This window comes from Trachinotus anak, unplaced genomic scaffold, assembly GCF_046630095.1.
Source record: "Trachinotus anak isolate AG129_WGS33_773 ecotype Australia unplaced genomic scaffold, CSIRO_AGI_Tana_v1 ptg000011l, whole genome shotgun sequence".
Lineage (NCBI taxonomy): Eukaryota > Metazoa > Chordata > Actinopteri > Carangiformes > Carangidae > Trachinotus > Trachinotus anak.
The window spans coordinates 14,891,404-14,903,515 of NW_027273862.1; the positions used below are offsets into that span (position 1 = coordinate 14,891,404).

A 12,112-nucleotide genomic window follows, 5' to 3' on the forward strand; every position below is an offset into this window, starting at 1 on the left:
CTGTCACTACTCTAACACTCAATTTGACAAAAGCATCCCGAGGGCCGACTAGGGCCACACAGTGAAAGCTGAGGACAACAGGTGGCCACCCCAGCAGACAACTGTTGAACTCATGTGACAGAGCCCTCACATCAGTGGGTAAGTAACTCAGCAAGTTATCTTTAGATGTTAATGAACGAGCTCAAACCAACAGTCACTCATCCAGCCTCCAATGTACTTCATTCAGCTAAAATAAATGGGCATAACCACAACCACCTTAAAATATTTAAGAATAATTATAATTAATTCAAGTAATGAAGACAATGAGTTAACTTTGGATTTATTTGAACAGATTATTTATTAAATATGTGAATATTTTGACAAGCTCAAACAAAGAGTTGATTTGTTGATCAACAAAAGAAAATTAAACTAAAAATATTATGACAACTGACTAATCTTTCAAATATTTGCTGTTTTCCCTTGGCTTTATATTATACTAAAATAATTGATTCTTTGGGTCAGTTATCTGAAGATGTCACCGTGAGCTTGTCACCATGACATTTGTCACAATTGACATTTACAAAAATCTGTGTTATCTCATCAAGCAAAATCATGTCAAATATTATGAATACTATGATCTACTCAACGTTTGCTGTAACCCCAATAGGTTTTTAGATTTGTTGTAAATGGCATGTTTTTGTATAGTGCTTTCATCCAAAGCCCTTTACAACTTTGCCTCTCATTCACTCACTCACACACCAACGGAAACAAGCTACCGTGCAGTTTAACTCGTCTGACCACCGGGAGCAATTTGGTGATTTTCCCAAGGACACTTCAACACATGAACAGGAGGAGCTGGGGATCAAACCGCCAACTCTGTGATTAGTGATTAGGGATTAGATTACCCACGGCTGAGTCACAGCTGCCCCACTGTTGTGGGAACTAAGATTCAACTTGCCTGCTGTAGGGCTCGAAACCAGAACTTTCTGGCTATAATAAGCCAGTGGTGCTAAAGCAGTGAGCTCACATGTTGTTGGTATTAATTGTTGCTCGCTGCATCATGATGGAGAAAATCTGAAATGTTTAGGGTAGAGGTTGTATGGATGCCATATTGTGAGCAGAATGAAGGTGAAATAAAAACAACCATCATCAGTCCTATAAAACCTGCACAGCTGCAGTCTTTGATCCTCCCCTCAAGCTCTCCTGCCTAATTCCAACACCTGCACACAGTCAGACACAGCCACATGCACAGCCCCACAGCGCAGGCACGCCATGCCTGGCCACACAAAGCTCACACAGCAACTCTCATTTCCTATCAGCTGTAGGCAAATAAAAAGGCTTAACAGATTTGTTTGTCCCCAGCTCTGAAGTAATGGCTTCATTTTAATCAGTCAACAGTGACGTTATGCAGTCAGGGAAGTGCACGACACAATAGCATCTTTATTTTAGTCATCATTTTGGTTGTAACTGACCTTTCAAAGTTAATGAACAGAGGCTATTCATCAATAACATGCTGTGGACTAAACAGATGTGACTGTTCCATATCATTTATTCAAAGTTTTATCATGGCAGTGTCATGTTGTGGGCTCTTGTGCTAAACATCCCCAGCAGAAAGCCTCCTGAAGCTAGTGTCTGCAGCAGTCAATTTAACTACAGCTGCAACTAACAACTGTTTACATTATCAATTAATTGTTCTGTCATCGTATAAAATATCTGCAAAAAAGTGAAAATCATCACAGTTTCCAAAATCCCAAGGTGAATTCTTCAAAAGTCTTGGTTAAGAAGCCAGAAACAGATAAGTTTGGTAATTTTTTCACCATCAATTATCAAAATATTTGCCTATCAATCCCCTCTTGATTGACTAATTGATAAATCAACTTATCATTGCAGATTTAAACTTAACCATGGTTACACTGTGGGAAAAGGCCAAAGCAGCGCAACCAGGTGAATTTTGATTATCATTATTATTAGTATTATTTATCTAATGATGTATTTTATTCATTTTTCATTTCAACACTAGAGGAGCCTCAGGAAGTGGAGGAATAACTTGCACATGCACATAGTGGTTCTCCTCTACGGCAGCAAATAAGTATCTGCCTCATGACCTTCTGTTTAATATTTCAAACTGACTTTTTCGTCGGGTGTCAGCATCCTCACACAGGCAAATAACGACACCAGTAATGATGAAATGCCAAACAGTAGCCATGGTTATTTGCACAGAACAGGGTCTGGGTCAGTTTTTTTTTAAGCATTGGTGTGGGTCATTGTTGGGTTATTCTGATCAACCTTCTCTCCTGCAAAAAAAATGTACACCAGATCAGAGATCTATCTCATGAAGCTAGTTTAATAAGAGGGATAACTGCTATGAGTTAAAACCTGGAACATCTGTTTTTACTTGACTCTGTGTTTCAGATTTGAGAGGGTTAAAGGCTTTACTCAGCATCTATCCAGCTAACTTTATTAGGCCTGCTTCGTTAGACGGACCCCTGCTCTGCCGTTTTTCCATCTTAGAGGCTGTGTCAAAACTAGTCAGTCTAGCTCTGGTCAGACACAATAGTCTATTTTCCCTCCCTCAAAATATCATAAAATACTTAAGCAAGTTGCTGACACAGACCAAACCAAACAGCTCATCATCTTCTCTCCGCAGCTCTGTCAGTACATGGGTGTAATTGTCTGGATTCCTCGTTGTGCACGGCCAATACATAGTTAAAGGATTTAAGTGTGTAGGATTAGTCATTAGTCTGCATGCTGTGATTCAGAGCACAAATAACATTCCTGGTCATGACCAGTAAGCCCATACAGATCAAAACAGGACAAAGTTGCCTGGAAAAGTGGTGAGAATAGGTACTTAAACATCTACACGAAGAGCCGCTTGTTCTCTGACTATTAGACTTTGTGTTTCATTTTGTAAAAGAAAAAAAAACTACAGAAGCATATTCAGCATGAAAACTATTCTTAGATTCCTATGTATATATTCTACATTAAGTGTCAGGTCACACTGACTGCAACTGAGCCTGAATGTCTAAAGGTAGGTTGTGCAATCTGCAAATTACAGCTCTACCATTTAAGATGGAAAGATCCTAAAATGTTGCTGAATGTCAGTGATGGAAAATTATTTGTAGTAGTCAGTACAACAACCACATCTATGAGCTTTTCTCATCTATCCAGGAAGAGTAGGTAAAGTGGACAGATATTTAGATACTTAACAAGTTCATTCATATAGAGTGAGGTTCAGAGAGTCAACTGTATGGTTACAGCCTCAGGTTTCTGTTATTTTATGGTATTAAAATGCTTTTTTTCATCATTTTCTCTTAACGTTAGGAATACACAAGTAACTGTTCAACTCTTAAGCACAAGAAAGACTTGGCTCTTGAATAGTACCCAAGAAAAAGAAGACACTGTATGAGTAACAACGACAAAAAAAACACTCCTGCAGTCCTACTGAAGACTAAATTAATTTAAAACGTCTTAATGTTTTTGTTTTTTATCAGGAGAGGACATGATGATGTTGTAGGATAACCTGGCTAATTGGTTTCCACTGAGGTCAAACAGGAAGTCGTAAATAGAGGAATAAGTAACTGACGCACACAGGAAATGTTTATCCGTAATTCGCCGCCCACACCTACTGTGCCTGTAACACTATGGGCAAAATAAGATCTTAATAATTTAAAGCTTTCTCAACATGGACAAAGCAGTTGCCTAAAAACCTTTCTTTACTTAATCAGTTTAGCTCCTACAGATTTACATATTTTTACTTTTTGACTCTACATACTGGCTTATTGTGGGAGTTTCAGGGTAAAACAGAAAATTATAAGACTGGGACCTCAATCTGTAATGAATTGTTTTGCTACAAATTGTCTGTAATACTGATTAAACTGAACAGGGCAGGCAAGTTTTGTGATTGTTAGTTCATAGTTTAGTTTAAATAAAGATGAATCACACCATGATGAACAGTCTGTTAAGGTCTGAGCGAGTAGCTGTAGTGAAGTAGGCCTGTTGGCAGTCTGCAGAAAACACCCTGCTTCTTACAACACACCCATTACGACACAATACATTTGAATGAACAACAAACAACTGACAAGAAGATGCCTGGACTGAATACTGGTTTTCACTGGAGCTTTTCTAACTGACTAATCTGAGAGAAACGATTACTAACACCTTTTAAAAATTATAGTGTTTTGTTTTTCGTTGTGTGAAAAGTGGGGAACAAGGGCAAACTGGGCAAACAGGAAGGCCCAATAAAATTAACTTTAAAATAATAAAGGAGCATCACAAATAACTCATAACATATCTGGATATTGATAAAATATGAATAATTAATCTGATGTTAGACACATAGCAAATGGACACATTATAAAATAGCTGCAAGCTCACCTCTTTATATGCAACCATTTAAGAAGCTGATGAGCACTACAGTATATTGGCATACTCAGAATGTAGTCAGTTTTATTTTCACTTATGGCAGCTGTACAACTACTTGTCTTTGATTTCCTTATTGTCTCTAAACTTAATAAAACTGCAAATGTAAGAGGAAAAAAAAACAAGCCAAAAATGCAGTGTTTTACTTACATGTCCGTAGTTTATGAACCCATGTTTACTGGCAATGCGATCAGCTTCCTCCTGACCTCCAGGTATGTGAACGGCCCATGTGTTGGTGTAGACCTTCTGACCCAGTGCTGGTGCCAGTCCAGAAACCAACAAGACCAACAGAGGCCCAAGTAGCAACTCCAGCAGCCTAAGCCTGCGCCCTTCAAAGGGAGATAGAGGGCCAGGAGCCATGGATTCTCCTAGTGCAGCACAGTCTCTGAGCACAACGCCTCTCAAACAGGCCGAGCTGCCCGCGGTACATGCAGGTGCACAGGTAGACAAAGACGGGAACAGTCACAGCTCACCTGACGGGAAACAAAACAGAGGAAGAAAATAATTTACATATATGAAAAGTTTAGAAAGCCTGGTGACGATTCCACTGACTTACCACTCCTTGTGATCCATCATGATCACAAAACTGTAACACAAAAGAAGCCTGTGTAACCTAGGCATGTCAAAATTCACGGGGAAACTATTCACATGAGGTCAAATGAAGAACACTCGGTCAACACTCGGGGTTTGGCTTCTCCCTTTGTAGCTGCTTCCATGTTCTGGGAACAGACTGGAAACAGGAACAGAGGAGTTAACATGCTGCGTGACACACAATACAAAATAATGTATTCATCTGTTTTGTCCATGAGGAAGAACAGCTAGTTTTGAGCAAGTGTGCTACAGCCCAGCTAAGTACATTCATTTGATAATCCCACAGGAAGTTGTGAGCAGGACGTCAGGGCCTGATGTTGTGGTCAGACACACAGCAGCAAATGCTGGCGTTTACTCTCCCATGGGAGGACATGCTAGATGAAGCTTGCAAAAGGAAAATGCTTAGGTATACTGGGTTGGCAAGGGAGGTGGGAGAAGTGTGGTTGGAAAGCTAGACTACGCCCTGGATGCTGAGGGATCAGAGCAGAGTCAGTCTCACTATGAGGTGAAGTCGCCACTCGAGGGTGGAGTTTAAATGCCTGAGGCAGCAATGGCAGCCCACAGCAGGAGAGAACATATACGTTTAAGTGAAAAATGTTTACCTACAACATACCGATTTGAGTATGGGTAATTCGTTGTAGTATGCTGACTGAAGCCAAGCCATAAGAAAAACAGTCTTATGAATAAGAAAGCAATGTACCATGTGATAGCAGAGCTACAGTAGCCAGAGTGAGCAGCGACACAGATCTCACCTCATGGTTTAATTATTTGCTGATACAACTTTGCCTCTAAGCTGTTGTTTCGAACCAGGAGGGTGAGCCGTGCCTGTAGTCTGTTAAGACAATTATCTTAAGTGCTAGCCCTCAGCTAGTAACCCTGAGCTGACTGGACTGCACTGAATACAGTGGTCCTATTCTGTGTTTCCTACTGTATGCAGTCACATTTCTTCTCCTGATTCAAGTCTACAGTGGGACAGGGTTTCTCCAGTCATTTTGCTGGTGTAATGGCCCTCCTATAATGACCCTGTCTCCGGGGTTAGCCATTCAATAGACAAAATGGAGAATTTCAAATCATCGTGCCATCATGCCACACTCCAAATGAACAAACAAGCTCCTCAGAATTTCCCTGGACAGTTTGTTGTGGAGCCTGAACGATGTTTTCAGATGTGACTGGAGCATTCTGCTGTGCACTCAAATAGTCATTTAGTGTACTATTACCCAGGCGTTTCATATTAAAAAATTCTCAATGACCAACTCAAGCCAATGCACAAAGCACCACAGATAAAGATGAACATTACTTATTTTCAATTAAATATATTTTGATATAAAATGGACTTTATAAATAATTGTTTTGACTATATTTACCTATCATCAATTGAGCTGGTTTGTGGATTAACAGCTGCCTACTGGGATCTATCTGACCAACTTCTTCTACAACAGGGAAATTATGCTAAGAGTTCTCCACGGCTCTGGAGCATTAGGACAGCATACTGGCCTGAACATAAGACAATATTTTTTTTGTCTGGAAATTAGGTTTTATAAGGAATGTCGAGATTAACTAGGTCCTTTTTCAGACTATTGTGTTATGGGTTGTTTTCTGCCTTATTATATAACTAGGCTCGTGAGTGTTTTTAAGTCTGTCTGAAGTGAGTCTTTCAGAGATAGTCAGCCCTAAAAAGTGTTTTATCAGCCCAGTTTAACCTGAAATTTCTGAACGCTGGTAATAACAGGTTTTGCTGCCACAGAGAAAATAAATTCATGATGAGTGAAAACGAGTTCTCCCGATGTTGTTATTAAGTAGCCAAATGCTGCTGGTGAGAAAATCTCAGTTCAAATCTACTCACCATAAGCCTTGTTTTACCAATGCTTTGTACAGCACACGGTGCGATCACTTACGGATATGTGAAGGATTACTTCAGGACATAATGCTTAGCTCATTTGTTTCACTTTTCTTACTGCTAACATCTGCGTGTGCTGTGAAAAACAATAAAGTGTGTCACATTTTTATAAATACTGTAAAGATAATGGTCCAAAATGATGGATGGATAAATGGAAACCACCCAGGCGAGTGCCTGTTCAGAAACCGAGGGAAAACCCTGAGTTGCATCCGTAGCCCATTTAGCAACAAATTGTTCATGTAGCTAAGATAATTGCATCTACTCTGAAGCGTTTGGCTCAGTAAGTGCTACAGCCATCACTCCATATGCCATGAGATAGTTGAAATTAAAAATACTCTTGGTTTCCGTCATTAACTGTGTTGTTTCACTGACATTTAATTGTTAATTTTGCAGGCTTTCGTAATTGGACTAATCCCATTCACTTAGACCATGAAACACAGACTAATACATGTATAAACCTTTTCAAACGAACATCTGCTCACTGATTTTAATCAAGATTTGATTTTCAGCTGTATTCACTAAGGACACTTTTGGGAACCTGTTTTACATTATCAAACACATAAGGAATTTTGTTTCACGTTATTTACACATTCACAAGTATTTACCCAACATGTATATAGCTTCTGATGCATGTTTTTTTTTTTTCTTCGAAAGTAGGGTTACTCCTCTGTACATATTTATATGTAAATAACAATAAAACTAACAATTTTTCCACACTGAGCTTTGAAAAAAATGTTAATTAATTCAGGTATATTGAAAAAGCAACAGTTTAGACATACATCTTCATCAGGCAGTCATTATTTGGTATAAATGGCCTCAATGGAAGAATTACTCTTTTCCCTGTAACAATCCATTTAGTGACTTATTTTCTCATCTGGCTGGAACTCCCTCGATAATATAATTTCTTCTTCCTTTGCAGACATTGTGAAAACAATCCCTGTGCATTTACACACACTGAACGATGTCACAACAACCTTATTAGGGCAATTTCTTCATCAGCCACAGATAACAGACTGATAAACAAGTGACTGTTTGGCCATATTGCTCACAACCCTGAAATGTTTACTATAAAAAGAAGCCTTGTTTGGTCAGTGGCAATTCAAATCAATATTTGAAACCCTTGTACTCTCTGCAATTAACAGAAGCATGTGTGGAACTGATAGAAATGTTATGTTGAACATTATTTTTAAATTTTATTAAACTTCTCAAAAAGACTTGATCACTTCAGTATTTTAACAGCAATATCCCCAGAAGTTTTCTAAGCAAAGCGACAAGTAAATGTCTGAAGCCTTGAGACAGACTTGGTTTAGTCTGCTGTGAAGCTGCAGTCCAGTTAACTGCACCATTAGCGATCAGCAAGCTTACAGGTCAGCCTGGCTGTGAGCCGGCATGACAAGCTGCTAATCCATGCAAGACATTTCAACAGTAGATGTTCATTCCATAGATACCTGGATAACGGCTAACTTCCCCTTACAAACAGCTATGCGGTATTAAAAAAAGCACCATGTATATTAAACCAAGCAGAACAAAACAAGTCAGGTGCCAAGTCAAGTGTCTCTCAAAGGAAACTTTAACACCCAAATTGCTCCACCGCCTTTCAGCCCTTCCTTCCTGCTCAGTTAATCCTATTTCATAATCACACATAACTAACTTGCGAGGATCCACAACCAACACAAATTACATGTTTGCTCTTTATGATCATCAGCTCAGTTCCTACTAAAATTGACAAACAACAAATGCTTCCCGTCTCAATTCTCCCTTATTTTGACACGCTCAAAAGTGACAGCTTAACTCTTACCATTTAAACCAATATTCAGTATTTATCAGGTTTAAAGCAATAGAAATTTTAAAATACATCACACAATGAAAATGAACTAACAAGAAAGATAAAGAAAGTCAGAGAAATATCTGGTGGTATGACTCACTCAACCCTGTCCTCTGTCCCTTGATGCAACAAGTAAACAGAAATGTGATGGTTTCCAAAGCTCTGTTTGACTTCCAAGACTCACTCTGATTTTAAGTACAGATGCCCGTGACCTCATCTGGCGGCTCAACCACTCAGTTTTCTTAACGTCAGGGTGAAAACACCACACCGTGGCATAACGACTGCCCAGCTACTTCACTATTCTGTGAGAGACAAAGCAGAAGCCAACTGTCGCACTGACCACAGTAAATGATACCATAACGCCAGACTGATTCCAGAGGTTATAGCAGAAAAAAAAAAAAACTATGCAAAATTATAATTAGCCAAGTATGATTAAACCCAAAGGATAATAGCAGCCTCATTACCAAACTCATCAGGATGTTTTAAAGAGGAAACAGCTTACACCTCATCAGTTTATTATTTACATTTTAATGAGATAAAAACCAACTCACATGCATTTATCCCACATGACCCTTAGCTCACACTCAAGTATCTTATAATTACTGTCGCTTCTCACATTGTGACCCACATGAAATCAATACCTCAATGCAGGCGCACTCACACAGCCCTCAAGAGTGTATTTGGGAAATAACAAGCTGTGCGTGGCAGCATGAAGAAATGACAATAACAATGGTGATTGTAAGTTAATTCATTAATATGCCATAAACAACACTAAAATTACACCTATAAATACCGGTACTGCAAGATATAACTGGGCCAATGAAATACCTCAGAAGATCCTGAACTGTGATAAAGATAGGTTGCATCATGGCAGACTCCAAGCGTGATGCTGGGTTTATAACTATTACACCAACAACATGGCCCTGACAGTGAGCAGCAAAGTAATACACAGGCAGCAGATTAATTAATATCTGCAAAAGCTTTAATTCCTTAATATGTCATCATAATCAACCCAGTGTCACAGGGTGTAGACGGAGTCGTACTAGGAGAACCTTGCTATGATCTCTGCAAGTATGCTCTCTTTTTTTTTTTTTAATGGGAATTTTTATCGTAAAACTCATTTGATGTTTAACAGGTTGACTCTCCATACAGCCTACAGTACTTAGAAATGATTTTAAAAAAAACCCCTCTGTTGTCTGTTCTTCCCTTTTTTTCTTCTGGTACACTTGTTTTTTTACGAAGTGTTGTCATCTACTTTGTCAGACTTCCTGCAACAATGTCAGCATTAATGCTTCACAGGAAAACACTTCCATGATAGTTTCTGCTACGCAGGTTACTCTAACCTTTCCTTCGCTGGGCTCAGTTTTCCAAAGATAAGAACAACAACATATGTGGATTCCATTTAGGAGCTTGCATGGCAAGGAAATTCTTGCTCAACATAAAGACACAGCTACATGTCACCACAGTGTAAATGGAAACTACCTGGCAAACACTTACATTCAGAACAATATGCTTTGTGTATTTGAGGAGCATTGTTTTCATTTGCTACATGTAATTGTATGCAAGGGTCCCTCTTGTTTTAGTGTTTATCCATAATAATCAGCCGCTCCATATTGCCTCACCAGAGAGGCAAAATTACAGTGTTGGGTTTAGCTGAAGCACAAACAACACAAGCAGGTCACGTCCCATAATATCTCGATGTAACATCTGCTGTGACACTGAAAATCCAGTGTTGGGTTACACTTTATCTTTTCACTTAAAGTTAGTGTTCCTATCAGTCCAGATTATGTTTCATCAGATATAAAAAAAGTGCACAAAAAAAAGCAAGAGAGGTTAATAACTTCATCTCAATACAGAAACAAGCAACAGCCTAGATTCCTACTCTGAATGCAACATTTACAGATCTGCATTTCTGATGTCAAAGTCCACTCCACAGCCTCCATAATCACCGATCCTATCAAGACTATAGCGTCAACAGCATGCACAGAGCTGAGTGTTTACAGGGAGCAGAGACTGAGTCTGCAGAACAGCTCGGGGAGGAGGAAAACTTCTCCCCCTCTGGCCTGCAGCGCCAAACACTTCATGAGCTCAAGTTAAGGGGTTTAAATATATCAGCTGACGGGGGCAGCAGCGCTGTGAGTTTGCGGTCGGCGGACTCACCTCACCAGTGAAGTCCGCGACAACAACACGTAGTCATAATGTGGCTCTGAGCAGCGGATCCGATGGAGACTCCTCCGCTTGACAAATATGTCTGAGTCTGCACCGCGCCGAGATTAACGCAAACTTGACACCGCGGTAGGCTGACCTGCTCCGTCTCACAGGTGCCTCCCCTTTTCTTCTTCTCTCATCCAGCCCTGGCGAGCATTTCCGACCCGAGCCCTCTCACATTTTACTACTCGTTCCCGCAAGAGCAGCGTGGCTCACGACCACCACGATTTTTTTTTTTTTTTCGCCCACTCCGCAGGAACAACCACAGAAACCGGACGCGGCGCAGTCGACGTCAGCTAGGCATGTGTGTGTGTGTGTGTGTGTGTGTGTGTGTGTGTGAGAGAGAGAGAGAGAGAGAGAGAGAGAGAGAGACCCCTTTCGAGCCGATACACACAAACTATCAGCAGCCGGGGTCAGTAAGACAAACACACCGTCCTGTCCTGTCCTGCGCCCGGGTCCCGGAGCCGGGAGCCCGGTGAACTCTCCAGCCCCACGCAGCCCAAACAAGTAGAAATACAAGCCGGAGCAGGCGGAAACTTACAAACGGCTCAATTCACCAGCTTCCTTTCACATCCTGCTCGACCCGGCTTTGTTGTTGTTGTTGTTGTTGTTGTTGTCGTCTTTGTCTCACACCAACCGACGTTAAAAGCGACGACGGCCCGGTGAAGCGACAGCACAGTTGATAACGAAGCCTCGCTGGGTATAAATAGTCATGATAGCCCTCCGGTGCTCAGCTGAGTGGTCCCCTACGAGCCCCAGGAAATACGTCACGGACGCGGACAGAGCGGAGACGGCGGCGCGGCGCCTCCTCACCGAGCGGCGGCGGCGCTGCACCGCCACCTGCTGCTCGCAGGCCGCGGAGCAGCGCCTGTCTGAGGCGGGCAGCTGCCCGCGGTCTGTTTATACTAAGGTGGGAATTTTATTATGGTGGAAAAAGTGTGTTATAAATGCGCGTTATAAAGCCGACTACGCACCAACAAACGTCAGCTTGATTGAGAAACGTGCTGACAGCTACGTGCCAGTTTTCCTTGGGTCACATTAACCTGTTTTTGAGGCAATGTTTATGTTATATACTTAAACTAAAAAGAAATAGTGATTGTGTGCATGTGCAAAAGCTTGGGCGCCCTTGGTAAATCTTCCTTTGGCAGATGCCGCATCTTGCAAAACCCTTCTTTGTGTTCTTGATTTAGGAA

The 12,112-nt window shown here is 40.8% G+C and overlaps 1 protein-coding gene across 7 annotated transcripts in view; it reads right to left on the reverse strand.

Annotated features, from left to right (window-relative positions):
* The window catches only part of furina (furin (paired basic amino acid cleaving enzyme) a), a 76,732-nt gene extending 65,088 nt beyond the window's left edge, over window positions 1-11,644 (reverse strand). The window contains exons 1-2 of one of the 7 annotated variants that reach the window (XM_071488302.1): window positions 11,461-11,644; window positions 4,549-4,871 (exon numbers count right to left, since the gene is read on the reverse strand). In XM_071488302.1, coding sequence (XP_071344403.1) covers window positions 4,549-4,758 — 210 coding nt within the window. In that variant the 5' untranslated portion in view covers window positions 4,759-4,871; window positions 11,461-11,644. Of the gene's footprint in view, window positions 1-4,548; window positions 4,872-4,954; window positions 5,076-8,811; window positions 8,953-10,871; window positions 11,138-11,460 lie in introns of those variants that run through there. The other 6 variants (XM_071488303.1, XM_071488308.1, XM_071488301.1 and 3 more) reach the window with 6 other exon arrangements.
* Window positions 11,645-12,112: the final 468 nt, after the last annotated feature.